General features: G+C 56.0%; 2 protein-coding genes across 4 annotated transcripts in view; both read right to left on the bottom strand.

Moving 5' to 3' along the window:
* Window positions 1-19,794, bottom strand: part of C1QA (complement C1q A chain) — a 280,199-nt gene that overhangs the window by 71,025 nt on the left and 189,380 nt on the right. The gene's annotated exons all lie outside the window — the stretch shown is intronic.
* Window positions 1-19,794, bottom strand: part of EPHB2 (EPH receptor B2) — a 163,648-nt gene that overhangs the window by 21,047 nt on the left and 122,807 nt on the right. For all 3 annotated transcript variants that reach the window (XM_058676615.1, XM_058676624.1, XM_058676633.1), the window contains exons 4-6: window positions 13,980-14,135; window positions 12,419-12,754; window positions 1,780-1,904 (exon numbers count right to left, since the gene is read on the bottom strand). In XM_058676615.1, the coding sequence (XP_058532598.1) occupies window positions 1,780-1,904; window positions 12,419-12,754; window positions 13,980-14,135 (617 nt within the window). The remainder of the gene's footprint in view (window positions 1-1,779; window positions 1,905-12,418; window positions 12,755-13,979; window positions 14,136-19,794) is intronic.

Raw genomic sequence — 19,794 nt, 5'->3', positions numbered from 1 at the left:
CAGGGATGGGGTAGGGTGGGGGCATGCATGCATGGGCAGCAAGGAGAGGGCAGCCCCAAGATCAGTGGGTGCTTGGAGCCTCTGTGGGGAGGTCTGCATGGCCGGGCCCTGGGGAGAGATCTGTTCACTGACTTACTCAATCCTGGCTTACCAAGCAAGTGCTCAATGCCAGGCGCAGGGGGCTGGGAAGAAGGGGCGGAGGGCAGATGGAGAAACGTGAACCCTGACTTCTGGAACTGTAGCACTTATAGGGTAAACTGGATCAAGCCGGGTCAGGCCGGGCTGGTGTGTGACGGGTCTTGAGTATCACCAAAGTGTGATACCCCATAACCAGCTGTTAATAGGGCGCAGGGGTCCAGCCAGTCTCAGGAACGTAGAACCCTCTCCCCATGTTCCTCTGCTAATAGGGAGAGCTTTTCCAACCACTTCCGGTTCCCAGGAGGTGTGCCCTCAAAGGGTTTCCTTCCTGTCAGTCACTTACACTTTGGTTTAAATGGAAGCCCGGTGACACCTTGCAAAGGATGCCTCTGGTGTGGGCAGGAAGTCATCAGTCAAGGGACCAGGTGTGTGACCCAGTGGTTAGGCTGCCTCTTGGGCTGCTGGCAACCCCCGTAGAGGTGCCTAGTTCAAGTCTGGCTGTTCTATATCTGATCTAGCTCCCAGCTAATGCATCCTGGGATGCAGAGGCTAGTTCAAGAACTTGGGCCCTGCCACCCATATGAAAGACCCGGATGGGGGCCTGGCGCTGTGGCCTAGCAGTTCAAGTCCTCGCCTTGAATGCACCAGGATCCCATATGGGCGCCGGTTCTAATCCCGGCAGCTCCACTTCCCATCCAGCTCCCTGCTTGTGGCCTGGGAAGGCAGTCGAGGACAGCCCAAAGCCTTGGGACCCTGCACCCGCGTGGAGATCCGGAGGAGTTCCTGGCTCCTGGCTTTGGATTGGCGCAGCACCAGCCATTGCGCTCACTTGGGGAGTGAATCATTGGACAGAAGATCTTCCTCTCTGTCTCTCTTCCTCTCTGTATATCTGACTTTGCAATAAAAATACATAAATCTTAAAAAAAAAAAAAGGACCCAGATGGATCTCCTTGCCTTTCAAATGAAATAAAAATTGATCAATAACAATTTTTTCAGAAGTCACCCATCAGAGGGATTTCTGAGGCCACAGTGCACAGCCCAGAGGATGGTCATCCCCCATGTGCCCTCCTGGACCCATGCTGTGTATCTCTGTGTGGCTCTGCACTCTCTGGACCTCACACCATGCTGTCCTGGCCCACTGTGCAGCAGGCAGGGCCAGCACAGGACAGGGATGTGCTCGGCCTCTGTTGAGCACAAGGCACAGTGTGGCAGCAGCCTGCCCATCCCACTGACTCTCATAGACCCAGTGGAGCGGCGGCTTTGGGGAAGACATTCAGAGGTGAAGACGCTCACACCCCAGCTTGGAGTGCCACTTCCCACTCCAGCTTCCTGCCAACGCACACCTTGAGAGGCAGCGTGATAGCTCACATCATTGGGTTCCTGCCAGTCACAGGGGAGACCTGGATAGAGCTTGTGTCTCCAGGCTTTGCCCTGGCCCAGGCTCAGCCAGCAGGTGGGAGCTCTCTCAGAGAGACCCAGGCACACGCTCCAGGCTTCACAGCCAGCAGCAGCGGAGCCAGAGCAGGCACCAGGTAACCATGGTGGCCAGCACTCCTCCTGCTGCACAAGGCCCAGGGCTTGTGGATCTGCCAAGCTCGGGCCTGTGAGAGGAACCCCAGGGAAGCAGGTGGGGACAGGTACCTTCTCATAATACTGCAGCTCGTAGTCCAGGATCACACCGTTGGGCTGGTCTGGCTGGGACCAAGACAGGGTAATACTGTCCACAGTACGGCTCACCTGGTGCATGATGGACACGGCCGATGGAGCTATAAGAGAGGACAGAGGTCGGGATCAGGCATGGGCATGTGGGGGTACAGCTGCTGATCACAAGGGAATCGTGGGACCAGAGGACCCAGGCATGTGGTCCAGGCCACAGAGTCAGCTCAGACAAGCAGACAGGGGTAGCAGTGGGGGACATAAGGGCTCTTGTGCGGTTGTGAGTACAGCCCCTGAACTCTTCTGGGGCACCTTGCTGATACCAACAACTTCGCCCTTCCCAGTGTTGATTCCTGGGGCAGCTCAAGCCAGAGAGTCCAGAGATGCCCTGGGCATCCCCCTCATCCTGGCTGCAAATACAGTGGACCAGATGCTGCTCATTCCATCTTGGGATTTCTGGCCTGCTAGCTGGGGACACACAGACTGTGGACATGGGGCCAGCAGCCCTGGGAAAGGGAAGTAGAGGGGTGGTCATGGGGATGGAGAAGGTGTGAGTTGCATTGATTCAAGATTGGCACGGAGCACCTACTCTGTGCTGGAGATTCTAGCACTGAATAAAACTGATCCCTCCCCAAAAACATCTGCGCATTTACTGGAGCAATTCCACTCTGAAGTCCATGCAGCCAGTCCTGGGCTTTTGTCTGGGCTCCACCCTAAGAAACCAACTGCAAGGTGAGAATGCATCTGTTGAAATGCCCCCAATCTGCCTAACCTACCACACAGCTTAGCCACGCACCACACGGTAGAGTGTCCGTGGGGTTGCTGGTAGCTGGCCTTGCTGCCAGAGAGAGGTTTGGGACTGTCTAGTGACCTCTTCTGAGTGTGCGTTATGGTAGCATTGAAAATGACAAAGCCACTGTTGGTGGGGAGCTGTTGGTGCTCCCCAAGGCAAACAGGCTCCTCAACAGAGCCGCTTCAGGACCATCTGCAGCAGCACCACTCACGGCAGTGAACAACGGAAGATGAGGCAAATGGCTACCCACAGGAACATAGATACACAGCAGGTGGAATATCACATAGCCATGAAAAGCAGCAGGGTCCCGAACCCTGCTGTGAGGTGGATGAACCCTCATGGACCAACCAAACAGACGGAAGACACAGAGATGGTCCCCTGGATGCTTCTGTTTACACGAATTATTCAGAGACAGTAAGAGTGGTGGTTTGAGGGGACTTGAGAAAGAATAATGGGGAACAAGGGGTCTGGAGTGTTCTTTGGGATGATGGGAACATTTTGGAACTTTGTGGGAGTGGTGGGCACAGAACATCATAAATATTTTAAAAGCCACTGTATTCATGGAAACTTCATCTCAATAGAACCAGCCAATTTATCTTCCCCATCCTCGGCTATAGGAACTGTTAATGCTATCAAGAAGTGGTTACACAGAGACAAGAAGGCTAGAAGGACTTTGGGAAATAATTCAGCCCATGTCCCCAGTTCCAGAGAAACTGGGAGCTGTCTGGGAGTTCAAGTTCACAGCGTGTGGCCTTTTTGACACCTTAGTCCAGCATGCACCCAGCCTGCTTTCTGTCTTTCTCAGCTGGGACACATGTGCACAAACCACCTACTGCGTGTCAGCTCATGGCTCTGAGCCCTTTACACGAGCAAGTGGAATTGACCTGCTGGCTCCTGAGATCACAGTAGTGGGGGCTGGGATTTGAACCCATGTCTTCTTAGCTCCACAGCAGAGCAGGGAGGAGCTCCTGGCATTGCCTCTCCTATGGTGAGGCTTCCCAGGCCTGCATGGTCCTGGGAAGCCATGAAGAGGACATCTCCCAGGCTCCTCCTGGCTCCTGGGCAGGTGACAAGCAGGTATCCTGGGTCAGGCAGGGTGACTTCCCCTCCCTCAGACCGGCTCTGCAAGAGCCTGAAATCATGGGGCCAGCACTGGTGGGCTGCTCACACAGCATCTGTTTCCTGCCCTGTTTCTATCCCCTGACACTGTCTTCTTTGCTGCAGACACTGCCCGTGTGACCTTGGGTGGGCTGTACCCTCTCTGGACCTGGTCTCCTCAGAGCCATGATCCAGGCTGGAAGAGCCTTGCAGCTGGATGGTCCCTGCCTGTCACTCTGTTAAAGGTCCCGGTTGGGAGATGGGGCAGCCTAGGGGCCGGGGTGTATCCAGGCAGGCCCTGACTCTTCTCAGGACCCCCCCAGAGCCATGGACACCTGTCCCCAGACCCAACAGACAGAGTGGCAGCAGCATAGGGGGTACCAGCACCCCTGGTGGATCTCTGTGGCTACCTAAGCTGGGACTCCAGTCAGGGCAGTTATACTCTTAGGGTCAGGAATTGGGCCAAGTATTCAGGGTGGTGGCTGGCACGTGGACAGCTCACTGTATCACTGGCTACCGTGCGCAGAGCAGCTGGCCTGCGACATCTGATCCTTATGGCAGGAGGGAGGGGTGAGGGGCCTGGAGCTACACTTTGCAGAAGAGGAAGTGGGGACGCAGAGGGGCATGGTGACTTCCTCAGGGTCACATAGCTTGTGGGTCATGCAGGGCTTCCTGCCTCAACTACGCTCCTTGAGCGTCCTATTCCCTTAGGTCTGGACCCTCATGTGCCATCACTGCCCCAAGCACTGTGCTGGATTCTCTGTCTTGGATTCTTCAGGTGATCTCCTCTGCAGGGCCTGGTGGTCAGCATCTCTGGACAGCAGCTAAGGAAGTCCCTTCTGGGCCCTGGGCCCTGGGCAGGTTCCTGGAAGCAGCCTCTGGCCCTGGTCCTTTTAAGCCAATCTGCACGGCTGAGCATGGGTGCAGGGGCAGTGCAGATCACAGGATGCTCTAAGAAGCCCAGAGGATACCTGCCTCCAGGGCCCTCAGGGTGAGGAGGCCACGAGCAAGAGGAAGCCGGAATCCTCCAGGCATCTCAGGTCTGTCACCAATGGGTACAACCAAGCAAGGCAGGGAGAGCCACGGGAAGGGTGAAGTGAGGCTGCTTGCACTCACGGGGCAGGGACCTCCTGCCAGGCCATGCCTCTGGCTAGGCCACACCCCCAGCTCGCAGGGCGGAGTCCAGCAGTGTTTACCCCTGTCCACAGGCTCAGGGAGCTGTGAACAGGCAGGAATCACAGGGGTGACAGTCCTGCAGGTTTGGCCTATGATCCCAGTGTCACACTGGGTGCTGGCTTCAGGGGACAACAGGCTCCCTGCCTTCCTCTGGAGGCTCGAATGGCGGAAGCTTGACTTCTCAGTGGATGCTAGCTTGGCTCAGGAGGTACCATCTGCAGACTGGGGAGGTGTGGTTTGGGGCTCCTGGCCCCAGGGTGAAAACTTAGCTAAGGGGTCAAGTGCCAAACCAGGCCAGGGGTGTCCTGCTCACACTCCTCCTGGCATGTTCCGCCACCCCTCCTCTCCACTTCTCAGACTCAGTAGGCACAGGGGCCTTGGCACAGGAGCCCTGGGGCCCCTTCCCCTCAGGCCTGGGGCCTGAGAAGCTGCATTCCCCACAGGCGACCTGGTGAAATGGACGCTGTGGTTTGCAGACCCCACTTGGAGGATTCAGGGCCAGAGACAGGAAGGGGACTGTCTGAGGATCAAACCTGCAGGCCTCAGGAGCCTAGCCTGGGAGCTGGGCCTTGCACTAGGGGCACTGAGGTCCACACAGGGGGCCACCTCTCTTTCATGAAACGAACTTGGATCCAATGCCCCTGGTGTGCTCCGCCATGCCCTGCGAGGGGGTGGGACCAGGAAGCTGGCGCCAAAGCAGGTGCTTCCTCTGAGCCATTCTTTTAATGTTAAGATCCATTCTGTGAAGCTGGTGTTGTTATCATACCCATTTTAGAGACGAGGAAATGATGGTGTGGAAGAGTGAAGTAACCAACTCAGTCACACAGGTGAGCAACGCAGCTGGGACTCGAAAGGGTGGGTAGGATCCAGAGAGGTTCGGACATCAACATACCCCTTTGGTCCCTGAAGATGCCCTGCTGGGGCTCCTGTCCTGCTGTTACACTGCTAACTTCACCTGCACCTGTTCACTCTGCCACTGTCCACCCAGCCGCCCCAAGCGGGTCCTGCACAGTCATGGGGGTCTGGGCCTGGTGGGCTGAGCTGGCAGGCTTGGGTTTCAGGCAGCTCACCCAGGCTCTGATCCCCCTAAGCCCCATAACCCGGGCATGGCAAGGAGGCGGTATTTGCTGGGAAGATGATCAAGCCAGGCTGGCCTTTCTCCTGGAATCCGCGGGATTAGCGGTGGAGAAAAGGGAACAGCTGGATGTTCTCCGGCCCCTCCTGCTGCCGCCGCCCACCCTGGGGTGTCAGGTTTCCCTGTAAGTTGGTCAGCAGGGAATTCTGGAATTTTCAATTACCAGCCTGCACGCCGGCAAGGGGGACCGGGTCAGCGGTGCCCGTGACCTCTGTGCAGAGATGGAGCCCTAGGGAGCAAGCACAAAAGAGGTTTGTGGCTGCAAGGGGCAGGGGAGGCCAGCCGGTGGGGGGGCGTTGCTGGGCTGGAGCAGGTGGCCGGGGCCTGGCTGCTTTTGTTAGGCAAGGCTTGGGGAAGCAGCCCACCCTTGGGGTGCCTTCGTTCCCTTGGGGGCACAGAGGGACTGAGCCAGGCGCGCCCTAAAGGTCTTGTCCTGCAACTGGGATCCTGGGCCAGCACAGGAAGAAGCGAACCTGTGTGTGACCCTCGGAGTTCTGATTCACCTTCGCAGCCCTTGAGTTCCGAGCAGGGAGGGAGATCTCTACCCCAAGACAGGGGAAGGGGTCACTGGGCACCATCAAGTGGGAGACCCCACTCTAAGCCCCCTGTTCACATATCTCTGCGTCCCTAGACTCACTTCACTCCCTAAGGAGCCTGAAGCGGCTCCTACTGTCCCAGACTGAAACACGAATGTGCTTTGTGAGCCTGCACCTGCTACTTCCTGCTCTCAACCCCTGCTTCCCAGTCCCATCCACACTGGTCACCACTCTCCCCCTCCCCCGCCCATCTTCATTCAGGGTTTGGCTCACATGTCACCACCTCCTCAGAGGCGCCCTCCCATCAACCCTGTGTGAAGGCTGGAAGCTGCTGTCTCACCACCCCCTTCCCACCTATCCCCAGTGCCTGGGTCTTAGTCAATCTGAGATGAGGATAGGAGAAGTCAGATGAAGTTCAGGATGGCGGGGACCCAGCTTGGTCAGACTCTACTGCCTGGGTTGGCTTTTCTCCCCTGGCCATCTGGCCCTGTATGCAGTGGGGAGTAGAGCAGGCTGATGCCGGACCCTGGCTCTGCTGGGTAAAGACCCAATTGCCTCCTCCTGAGGATGCTGGGCCACCTTGGTCTCACCTGTGCTGTCTGGTGGGCCCCTCCGATCCCAGCACCAGCATTAGCAAGGGACGAGGTAGGAGCTCAGGCCTCGGGGTAGGTGACCCAGGCAGTTTGCCTTATTCTCCTCTGGAGTACGGGGGCAGTGACTAGGATCTTGGGGAGGTCCAATGAAGATACGCCTTTCAAGCGCTCAGCTCCAGAGTCAGGGGCAGAAGTCACAGGGTGAGCCCCGTGTCACAGCCAGAGCTGCTCAGATCTGCTAGCAGCAACGTGCTTGGCTGAGAGCTCAGCAGAAGCTCCTGGGCAGTGGTGGTCATGGGGAGTGGGGGGAGGCAGGCAGCTTCTAGGGTTCAAATCCCAGCTCGGCTACTCCCAGGCCAGTGTGTGACCTTAGGCCAATGACTTCTGACCCAGGTTTCTGACCTGTATCACAGGTGCGGCAGACACTGTTCAATGTGGGTCAAACTTTCTCAGAGGACAAAGCCCTGCTTCCAGCTTGGCACCTTCCGTCCCCATAAGAGACCACATGACCCCCAACCCTCTGGCAGCTACAAGGGACCTGTGACAATGAGCTTGCCAGGGAGCTCTAAGCTCTAGTCCTGGGTGGGTCTTCTCAGTAGGCTTCTTAAAGGGGAGAGGTCCAGGCAGTGGGCATCTAGCTTCAAGGTTAGGACACCTGCATCCCACGTTCAAGTGACTGGGCTTGATTTCCGGTCCTGGTTCCTGCTTCCTGTACTTTTTTTTTCCAGATTTATTATTAATGGGCCCGATATGGTAGCCTAGCAGCTAAAGTCCTTGCCTTGCAGGGGCCAGGATCCCATTTGGCGCTGATTCTAATTCTGGCGACCCTACTTCCCATCCAGCTTCCTGCTTGTGGCGTGGGAGAGCAGTCAAGGACAACACAAAACCTTGGGATCCTGCACCCGAGTGGGAGACCTGGAAGAGGCTTTGGGCTCCTGGCTTTGGATTGGCTCAGCTTCCAGCTGTTGTGGCCACTTGGGGAGTGAATCAACAGACAGAAGATCTTCCTCTCTGTCTCTCCTCCTCTCTGTATATCTGACTTTGCAATAAAAAAATAATAAATCTTTAAAAAAAGATTTATTATTTACTTGAAATGCAGAGCTGCAGAGTGATAGGGAAAGAACAGCTGGATTTTCTGTCTGCTGCTGCATTCCCCACGTGGCTGATCCAGGCTGAAGCCTAAAGCCTGAAGCCAGGTCTCCCACGTGGGTAGCAGGGTTCCAAGCACTCAGGTCATCTTCTGGTGCTTTCCCAAGTGCATTAGCAGGAGCCGGATGGGAAATGGAGCAGCTGGGACTAGAACCAGCTCTCACATGGGATGCCAGTGTCATAGGTGGTGGACACACCCTGGCTCCCTTGCTGCCGATTGGCTCCATAAGGAAAAACAGCTGTGTACTAAGGAGGCTGGCCTGTGGGTGAGTCCATGAGCTGCAACCACTCCACTGCCCATCTGTTTACACCTTAGCCTCACTGGTCTATGTGCTGTCAGCCCAGCCAGATCCATCTCCCCTCCGTCCTGTGCCACGTGCTGTCTTCCTTTGCCTCTGGGTTTGGACGTGGGGCTTGCTCTGACCAATGGGACACAAGCAAACATGATAGGACCACGACGAGGCCCTTCCCTTTATCCACCTGCTCTCTTAGTCCAGAGTCACCTGCTGTGGGTTGAGGCACAAGGCAGAGAATGGATGTCCCAGCTGTCCCAGTTCTAGCCACTGCAGACCAGCTGACAGCAGACAGTTCCCAAACATGCGGCGGAGCCCTGAGCAACGCCCAAGCTGCTGCGGTCCCCAGAGCAGACTCACACCCACCCCTGCCAGGACCAGCACATCCAGTCGGCTGCGGCTGGCTTGCGCTTCACCCCAGGGTTTCTGAAGTTGACTGCAGACGGGCACGGGGGCAGCAGCAGCCGACTGCTGCTCTTCCTGTAAGATGTGGCTAAACCCACTCTCACACAATACTCCAGATCCACAAAACTTCCCTGCAGAACAGTTGGGAGATCAAAGAGGCTGGCACCTGCAGAGGGCTTGGCCCGGGAGGGAAGAACCTCTCCCTCATTCTCGCTCTCCGTCCTCCCTCCCCAGGCTCTGGCTCACCCAGGGCTCTCTTGGCCCATTTCTCTCTGATCGTCCTGGCCTCCCAGGGAGAGAAGCAGGTGAGTGTGTGTTTGCAGCAGTCCTGGAGCCTGAGCCCAGTTGCTGTCTACCCGCCCCACTGCAGAGCGGGAGATCAGAAGAGAGTACAGGTGGTAAGTCAGGGCTCCGCAGAGTTCAAAGTCCTTCCGTGAGGAAGCTGTTTGGAGCAGTGTCACAGGCAGCAGTCTGGCCAGGGTGTTGGGGACGCATCTTGCCACGATCTTGGGCAGCTACTGAACCTCTTGATAAAAGGAGACCTTCACACCTGAGTAGGTGCAGGGTCCCCTGCCAATACTGCTGTGACCGCACCTGATTTAGGTCACCTGTGATTGGTGGAATAATGATCTCTCTCCACCCCCACCAGGATGCCCATGGCCCCCTGCCAGGGATCCATTGATTCAAATGAAATTGACTGTTGTGGTAAGGGTCATGGCCCGTGGGATGGATGGTTGTTCTGGGACTAACACGGTAGACCCAACCTAATCCATCACCTGGGTCCTGAAGAGGGGAGCCAGGCGCCAGGGTGTGGTGAAGCAGGGTCAGCCAGCCCTTGGGGCACCAGCATCCTGCATCAGGCAGCAGTTTGAGTCCGGGCTGCTCCACTTCCAATCCAGCTCCCTGCTAAGGCACCTGGGAAGGTGTCAGAAGGCGGCTCATGTGCTTGGGTTCTTGTCACCCACATGGGATGGAGTTCCTGGCTCCTGGCTTCAGCTGGACCCAGTCCTGAGCCAGCTATTCAGGGGAGTGAACCCAACTACCCCAGCTCCAGGAAGTAAGAACACATCCTTCCCACCCCTGCGTTCCATCTGAGTGGAGGAGCAGGTGCTGTCGGCAGCCTGAGGGCGCCTCCCCTGAGCTCAGGACCCACAGGACTGAAGCTGACTTTTGCTGTTTCTGGTCCCTGGGCCTGGCAGCTGCCAGGCACCCACCTGCTCTGTGCTCGGCACTTTGGACATGTTTCCGTCATCCCCACAGCCGTGCCACAGATCTGGAATGATGGGAAATACCATTGCACTGCTGAGGGGACTTAGGCTCCGGAAATAGCATCCTCCCACAGAGCCTGACCATACAGCCTGGACAGTGCCATGCCCGGTGAGAGCTCAGTTTGTTAGGTCTGGCACTGAGGCCCATTCTCCCATGTGACCCACCAGTGAGGGTGGAAGGGGACAACAGCTCAAGGAAACCAGAGACAGCTCCTGGCACAGCCACTGCTAAGGTGCCGTGGGTGAGGCCCTGTGGATCACCCCAAAGACAGACTTCTTCCTTTTAAGACGGGTCTCAGGGCTGTGGAAGGCAGGGCCCCAGTGCCTTGACAGAGTCTAGAAATGAGCCAAGGTCCACGGGAAGTGTGAAGGGCAAGTCTTCTGGGCAGAGGGAGCGGCCCAGGTAGAGACCCTGGGGGTTGTGCTTAGAGGAAACAGAACCTGCCTGCCAGCGGCTTCTTACACACCTCCTCCAGGATGGCCTCCTCCCTGCACAATTTCATCTCTGTCGACATAAACCTCTTCAGTATCAAAACCAAATGTCAATGCCTCCTCATCCAGGAAGCCCTCCAGCACACACCTTTCATTTTCCAGGAGGAAGCAGTCTCCGAGCACCTCCCTGGGGCCTCGCGCATGCCACTGTGAACCCAAAGCTGCACCCTCTGTCTCCTCTTCCCAGCCAGGGTCCAACTCCTCAGCAGCGGGTCTTGTGCCTTCCCCACAGTGGTCTTGCAGTCACAGGTTCCCAGTGGAGTCCACTTAGTAGTGGGGTCTTGCAGAAGTGACCCCACCTCCTTCCAGGCTCTGTTGGAACGTGGCTTTCAGGAAGCTCCCTCCCAGGGCCCCGTAACAGGGGCAGGCAAGGGCTTACAAGCATGAGGGCAGCCGTGGCAACACTACCAGCATTGCCATGCCACAGCAACCCACAGATGAGCAGAGTTACACTTGGGCACCCAAGCTCATGGCTTACACACACCGCCTGCTGTCTGGCACCCCAGGCCCCAAGTGAGGCTTAGCATGCAGAGGAAGGTACAAAGCCCTGGCACACGTCACACACACACACACACCAGATTTACACGCACAGCCAGACCCACAGCACACCTCAGGCTCCTGGGACACACTGCGACTGAGCCCAAGCCCTGGAGTCCCTGCAATCTCATCATTCTTCCTAATTTTGTGACTCAACCTCTCTGAGCAGAATCTGTGAAATGGGGACATTGGAGTCCAGGGATGTGGTGAGGTCCTACATGGGGAATATCCCCCGTCAAGAGCAGACAGCTGCTGTCCCACTTTCTGTGCCCTGAGTGTGCCATTTCCTCTCCCTGGAAGTTCAGAATTCTGTTGATCCTTCCAAGTGCGGGTCAAGCCCTGCGTTCTCCTGGAAGCCTTCCAGGATTCCACACGCACATCCCATGTACCCACTTTGCATAATGCAGGAAATCTAGGGACAGGATTCCCTTCCTCTCCTACAGACAGACCTCTCTCAGCCTTCCCTGTGTGCATCGTGGGGGCTGGGCAAAGCAGGCAGGGTGAATTGGGGGTTGGGGAAGGGGGGGCCTCACAATGCCCATAATAATCTCATGGGGCTGTCAGGTGGAGAACAGGCTGGGAGGTGTCTCCTGGACCCCACAGCAGTCTCAGGTGACACCAAGGCCAGCAGTCTGGGTGGGCTGGATGCTCAAGCAGGATAGACTGAAGGTGGGCTGGGGAATGGGTATGCACATCTGGCTGTTTTTTTCTTGCTATTAAAAAAAAGCAAGGTACAGGGTGCAGGATGGAGGGTGACATGGGGCCTCAGAGAGACCTAGTAAGTTGAGTATAAGGAGGACAGTGCTGTGAGTCAGCCATAACCCTGGCTGTGCACCTGCTGGCATTAGACTGTGGTGAACTGAGGTTCATAGACAGCACTTGTGGACCCTGCTGAGCACCCACCTCCGTACGTCTCCCCCTACTGCACTGTACTCAGGGTTGGAGTCAGGATATGTGCCAGTGACACGTGTCACTTCCTCTGACCCTCCTGGGATTGCTCCAGCTTCTGCCAGGCTGAGCTAGGACTCAGCAGTCACCACACCCTCAGAGGGCAAGGCAGGCAGTGTCAGGACAGATGCCGGGAGTCCCAAGCTGGCAGTGGAGTAGCCCTGTGCACTGGGGCGCTGGCCCAACACCCGAGGCGCTCACCTGCTTGGTTGGTGGTGATGTTCACGGAGGCGAACTGCGGTGAGAAGGGGCTTTGATCCGTGACGCCGTTCACGGCCTGGATCTCGAAGGTGTACTGCGTGTGGGCCAGCAGGTCGCTGATGTAGATGCGCGGCTCGGTCAGGCCCAGCTGGCGTGGCGCATACTGCACGTTGTCACCACAGCGGGTGCAGGCGCCCCGGCCCGAGCCACAGCTCTTACAGATGATGTTGTAAACGAGGTCCTCGCGGCCGCCAGAATCCCGCGGCGGGGTCCACTCCAGCATGAGAGAAGTCTCATTGACGCTGGAGATGACAGCCTGGGGGGCAGACGGGATGGCTGGGGAAGGGGAGAGGTGTGGGTGAGTGGGGGTCGTAGGGTGTCAGTCCCTCCCCTGCTCCCCCAGGACCTCCTCCAAGTCCTTCCTCCTCTTCACCTGAGAGATGTTTCCAGAACACAGTCTAGCAGGCTGCATACCAGTTTAAGCCTTTCCCTTGGAACGCCCTAGGGTCTATGCTTGGGGCTGGTTTGTGACTGGAAAGATCCCCATCTCGACCCTTTTATTTATTTATTTATTTAAAAGTCAAATATACAGAGAGGAGAGGCAGAGAGGAAGATCTTCTGTCTGATGATTCACTCCCCAAGTGGCAGCAACATTTGGAGCTGAGCCAATCCGAAGCCAAAAGCCTGGAGCTTCTTCCGGGTCTGCCATGTGGGTGCAGGATCCCAAGGTTTTGTGCCATCCTCCACTGCTTTCCCAGGCCACAAGCAGGGAGCTGGATGGGAAGCAGGGCCGCAGGGATGCAAACCAGCACGCATATGGGATCCCGGTGCATGGAAGGCAAAAACTTCAGTTGTTAGGCTACCGTGCTGGGCCTATCTCATTTCTATTTTTCCCTTCTGCTGTATCATGGGACACAACTTCACATAGGGCAGCAAGGTGCCCGGCTGCCCATGTATGAGAGCTGGCAGGTATTGAATCAGAACTCTGTTACAAAAGGGAGACATACAAGTGTGGCATGTCCCTTCGTCCTCTCCTGTGATGTGCCATCCAGAACATGTGCGATGGGGCTGGAGCTTCAGCGGCTGTGTTGGACTTGGAAGTGACCTTAAGCATAGAAACTACATGCTCTACATGCTGGGAAGAGCCAAGTCCCGAGACCCTCATGGTCTTATCATCCTGCACCAGGACTGCCTTTCAGGGAGAGAGTAAGTCAACTGGCTTTGAGCCACTGGGGTCCTCTTTTCCTTGCAGTTAAACGCCCCTGCTGACTGATACAGTCATTGAGTCATTCTTCCCCAGAACGCAGGGCAGCCTGCCGTGCTGCAGAACCACTGCGCGTGTCAGTCTGTCTCCTGCCAGGGCTCCTCAGTGAACTAAGACCTTGAACTTTACCCTGCAGGCGGTGTACCACTCCAAGACTGTTTCCGACCCCCATCTGCAGCAGGCGGCAGCTCGGCACTCAGGAAAGCTGCCTGGCCCTCACTCCTTGGGGACCAGCTTGGGGTTCGGATGGGGAGGGGAAACCTGGGGAAGGGCTGACCTTAGGTGCCCGGGACTTACTTGTGCAGGGCATGTCCAGGGGATCCAGGTCAGCTCTGTAGTAGCCATTGCGGCAGACACAGTTGGTAGCCCCTTCGGAAGTGGTCCGGCTGTTGATGGGACAGTGAGTGCATGCCTCGTCCCCCTGGTTGGCCTTGAAGGTTCCAGATGGGCAGGCTGTGAGAGAAGACAAGGAGGGTAACTGGGGAAGTGAGACAGGACTCCTCTGGCTTTTGGATCACCTCCACACCCCCAACCCAGCCCACATGGCCTGAGCTAGCTTCCTGCTGCCTTCCTGCAGCCCAGGAAACAGGTCACCAAGCTGGACGTCAGCTCTGGCTTCAATGTCACCTCCTCCAAGGGGCCACCCTGACCACCTTTGCTAAAGTGATTCTCTGTGGTCCTAGCTGATTCAGCCTCTATTTTCTTCAGGAGGCGCCACCACAATTTGTGACCATGCTGGGAAACCTGGGTGTTGCCTTTTCCATACCCAGAAGACATGTGGAGAGAGGAAGAGGAGCCGAGCCGGGTATATGCAGTGCTCAGTACATAGGTGCTGACTGAATGACTGGATCCCTCCCGGGATGCTGGGAGAATCGAATGGGAAGGAGAGAGGGGTGGAGGGCTGTTCAGCCAAGTTGTGTGCTTGTTTGGGCCATGCCAACATCACCTCCATCTCAAGCCACCATCAGTGCCTCTGTCCCTTGCTCGTTCTCTCTGCAGTCTTCCCCCGGGCCTGGCCACCAGGGTGACCAAATCAGTCCTTCTGGTCTTCCGCCTGGAAGTCCTGTGCCCCAGCAACTGCCTTCATCTGAGGCCAGCGGGGAGGGCTGGCCACCCTGCTGTATCTCTCTCCAGCCCCATCTGTCACCACTCTCATCTATTGGCAGTGTCAGACATCCTGGCCGCACACAAGGGTCCCCCGGATTGAACACCCTTCTCCCCCATGTGCCGGTGCCTTGGGAGTGGCAAGCCCAATGCCTGAGCCTCTGAGACTCTCCCACAGCAGCTGATACAGTCACTGCAGTGGCACACAGGCAGGGGCAACACTGACTGTGAGGAACAGGGAAAGCCCTGGCTTGCTTTGCTGTGTCTGGCCATTTCTGAGATGTCAAGCCTCCCGCCAGAACAAATTCCCAGCCACCAACTTGAGAGTGCTGAACACGACCAGGACCAAAAGCACACAATCAGCTCTTGTGCGGCAAGCTGGTCCAAGCTGGCGCCCGCCTGCCACGGGTCTGGGTTGGTGAACTGGAACCCACCCCTGGCTGCAAAGGCGGGTTGAGGGAGGGCTGAGTTTTAATGTCAGCATCTCTAGCATCTGACACAGGAGCCTGCACGTAGGAGGTGACTGAAGCCAGTGGGCATTGAACAACTCCAGGACAGGGGCTGTGGGCTGCAACAACAGACCGGACCTTAGGACACACAATGATGCTGCATTAGTGTCAGTATCACTTAACAGGCATACAAGGTCTACGAAGAATTTCCGTTGATCACGGGGTATGCAGTTGCCAGGAACAGAGGTGCATGCTGTAGATTCTCCCACTTAATTTAAGCGATCTCTACCTGAGGAGGGGCCACTCTCAGCTCATTTCACAGATGAGGAGCAGAGGCTCCTAGGGAACAACAGGAGCACTCTGTGATTCCAAAGATGCCGTATCCATACACCATGGGTCATAGACATGACCCCGAGGCTGAAGGCCGAGGCATGACAGGGCTGACTGGGGTCACTGGGGAAGGCAGAAGCCAAGCATGGCTCTCAAACCCAGGGCTCTGGCCCCCAGCAGCTGGCCAAACACCTGCCCCTGCCGCCGCTGTGAGTGTTCGGCCAGGCAGCCCCAGGCAGCATGGCAGCCGGCTGGAGCTGGGAAGCAGCTTTTCTCCCCGCCTGGCCCCCGGGCTCCAGGGACAGGTGATAATTGACCGAGTGAGCCCTGAGTCAGGGCTCCATCTGGGCCTGGCATGGCAAGGCTGCTAATTGGCACCGGGTGCTTCTCAAAAGCCTCAGAGTGGCTGGCCTACTGCCTCCACTTCCCTCCTCCTGGATGCCGCTGGGTTGCCACTCTGAGTGCCTCTCTGGGCTCCCAGGGTTCCAGGCGGAGGTGGCAGCAGGAGAGGCTTGCTTCTGGATGCCTGCCTAGAGCTGCACTCCCCCAAGCAGAGCAGGGAATCTGGGGTCTGGTGGAGATGAACTTGGGCACGGGCGGGCAGCTGCTTCCAGGGTCCAGGCCCAGTCCTGCCTGTCATTAGCGATGAAACCCTGGACAAATAACCTACACGCTCTGCACAATGGTGATAACAAGACCAAAGTGGAGTGGTGGAGGTGCCCGTAATCTCCCATCCTAGTGCTTGGATTTTCATCCTAGCTCTGGGTGCGATCCAGCTTCCTGCTAATGTGCACACTGGGAAGGCAGCAAAGGATGGCTCACGCACGTGGGTCCTTGCTAGCCCCAAGGGAACCCTGAATGGAGTGTTGGGTCCCTGGCTTCCACCTGGTCAGGCTCCAGCTGGTTTGGTATGTGGGGAGTGAACCAAAGGAGGAGAGATCCCCCACTTCTCTCTGTTCTCTCTGCCTTTTAAACACCATGAACCCAAATAAATAGAATTTTAAAAGGATATTGTCTTGTATTTTGGGGGAAGACTAAGTGAGGTGATGAAAGTAAGGTGTTTAGAGAAGTGCCTGCGTGGCTCATGTGTCACAACATGTTAAGCTGCCACTTGAGACGCTGGCATCTCCTATCTGAGCTGTTCCACTTCCGATCCAGCTTCTTGCTAATGCTCCTGGGAAGACAACAGAAGATATTCCAAGTATTTGGGTCCCTGTACCCATGTGGGAGACCTGCATGGAGTTCCTGGCTTTGGTTTGACCCAGTCCTAGCTGTTTCCGGCATTTAGGAAACGAATCACTGGATGGAAGCTCTCTCTCTACAACTCTTCTCTCTGTCTTGCAAATAAAGTGTGATACCAGTGTGTGCTATACAAGTCGAATAACCCTTATCAGGAAGGTTTGGGGCCTCAAGGGCTTGGGTTTGGGGATATCTGCACACCCCAGTGAGACATCTGGGGGATGGAAACCAAGCCTCAACGCAAAGCTCACTGATGTTTGTAGATGCCTTTCTCACATTGCCTGGAGGTCATTAGACATTTTTAGTAATTTCACGCTTAACAGTTTCACAGTGTGGAACTTCCTACCGGAGATGTCATGTCAGAGTCCAAAAAATTTCCATTATAGTATTAAGTATTTTAGACTTCAGAATTTTGGATTAAGGATATTGAAGCTGTATTCATTTGGCTTGTAAAAAAAAAAGTAAAGCTTGTTAAAGCTTTTCTGAACATGCTCTCCTTAGTACTTGCTTGTTTTTGGCTCTCCACTCACAGGTGCTAAACGCTGGCTGTGGTGGACATGGTCCTTGTCTCTTGGGGCTCAGGTGGTGTCAGAGAAGTGGTAACTTCATTTCTTTCTTTTTTTTTCTTTAAAAAAAGAATGATTTATTGGACCTGGTGCAGTAGCCTAGTGGGTAAACTCCTTGCCTTCCATGCCGGGTATCCCTTATGGGTGTTGGTTTTAATCCTGGTGGCCCCGCTTCCCATCCAGCTCCCTGCCTATGGCCTGGGAAAGCAGTCAAGAACAACCCAAAGCCTTGGGATCCTCCACCCGTCCTGGCTCCTAGCTTTGGACCGGCTCAGCTCCGGCCATTGCAGCCTCTTGGGGATGAACCAACAGATGGAATATCTTTTTCTCTGTATCTCCTCCTCTGTATATCTGCCTTTCCAGTAAAAACAAATCTTAAAAAAAGACTTATTTATTTTTATTGGAAAGGCGGATCAGATTTTTAGATAAAAGGATACAGAGAAAGGTCCTCCATCTGCTGATTCACTCCCAAAGTGGCCTGAGCGGATCTGACGCCAGGAGCCAGGAGCTTCTTCTGGGTCTCCCACATGGGTGCAGGATCCCAAGGCTTTGGGCTGTCCTTGACTGCTTTTCCAAGCCACAGGCAGAGAGCTGGATGGGAGGAAGAGCAACTAGGACATGAACTGTATGGTATCTTGGCGCATGCAAAGAAAGGATTTAGCCACTGAGCCATCACACCAGGCCTGAAGTAAAAACTTCTAAGCTTACTCAACAGTATAGCTGTTGTGGCACAGTAGATTAAGCCTCTGCTTACAAACCAGCCACTCTTATAGGCACTGGTTCGACCCTTGGTAGCTCTACATATGATCCAGCACCTTTCTAATGAACCTGAGAAAGTTTTGGAAGACGGCCCAAGTGCTTGAGCCCACATGTGAGACCCAGGTGGAGTTCCAGGCTCCTGGCTTCAACCTGGCCTAATCGTAGTCACTGCAGCCACCTGGGGAGTGGACTAGCCGATGAAAGTTCTCTCTCTCTCTCTTCCTCCCTCTCTGCATGTCTGCCTTTCAAATAAATAAATCTTTAAAATTAAAAATAATAATTTTACCTAACAGTTCCTACTATGTGCCAGGCATTGGGACATTGAGACACAAGACCCCAGCCCTGGTACCCAGGAGGCCATGGTCAGGCAGAGGGCTGGCCAGCCCTTCTTTTGCCAGGCCCACCTGCTGCTGCACCAGTCAGAGGAGCAAGCGACCAGGCTCTGGGGTTGGCAGGGCCAAATCAAAAGTACATTTGGTTCCTTTTCCTACTTGGGATCTCCAGGAAGCAAAGTCCCCCTCTGGGGAGAGGGGGCAGGGTCCACGGTGGGGACGACCTGGCAGCCTTCCATGCTGAGAGCCTGGGCTACTTCCTGCCCAGGCAGGAAGCGAGCTGCTCTCCTGTCAGAGGCAGGTGCCAGTCGGGAGCATCTCTATAGCTGCTTTCGGCTGACAGGCTCTGGCTGTAGCTGGGCTCAGGCACCCAGTGCGCTGGGCCCTCTGCTCTGATTGAAGAAGAAAAAAAAACAATTTGCATACATGCAGGGCTTGCCATGAGCAGGAGAGGTTTTTGGGGTTTGGCTCATGCAAAGTGGTTTTACCATTTTGCACGCTTCTTGCTTTTGCTACCGCCGCGGTTAACCCAGCAGTGAGGTTTCCAGGGCTGGGCTGAGTGCTGGTGGGCATGGTGCAGCCACTCAGTGTCTGGGATGAACTCACGGCTGGGCGAGGAAGTTCTCCAGCCCCTGCCTCACTGGTCCTTGTGACCGCAGGCCATTGGGAGGGGCAAACTGGCTCACCAAGGGGAGTGCGCAGTCTTAGGCCCACAGCCATGTGCCTCCTATTGTTGGTTCTTTCTCAAACACTCGCCCCCTAGGTCCTCAGTGTCTCCACCAGATGATGTGGGCTCCCCCATTTAGTCCTCCTCTTCCCCGCTCCTATCCAGCCTGATGAAGCCCTCGGCTGTCTTCCTGCTGTGGTAGCTCCTAAGGGATGTCGTCGCTGGGGGATGACAGTCATTCTGCCTCCACCCCCACCAGCCTCCTGCACATGCCCACCTCCACTGGGACCTCCCTCAACAGTTGGCCAGATGCCAGAGGTGGCAGCAGAGCCTCTCCCATGCCCAAGGGGCACCTCTCAGGCCAGCACCATCCCTGCCATCTGCCCACTTCCTGCTCTGCTTAAGCCCCCTTGGTGGCCCCCTCAGGGCCTGCCACGTGTCCAGCTGGCTTAGGTTCCCGGCCCCTCTATCAACAACAGCCTGGCTCTGGAGCAGCAGGTGGCTTTGAGTGCCCTGAACAAGCTATGCGAGGTCTCACTTAGGGCTTAGCCCAGGTGGTTCCCTCTGTCCAAAACGCCGTTCCAGCTCCAGTCTGGCCAAGTCCTTCTCACCCTTTCAGGGGCAGGATTTGGCCTTGTGGCTAAGATGCTCACATCTCCCATAGGA

This window comes from Ochotona princeps, chromosome 2 (genome assembly GCF_030435755.1).
Source record: "Ochotona princeps isolate mOchPri1 chromosome 2, mOchPri1.hap1, whole genome shotgun sequence".
NCBI lineage: Eukaryota > Metazoa > Chordata > Mammalia > Lagomorpha > Ochotonidae > Ochotona > Ochotona princeps.
This window is presented reverse-complemented; position numbering and strand designations above follow the sequence as displayed.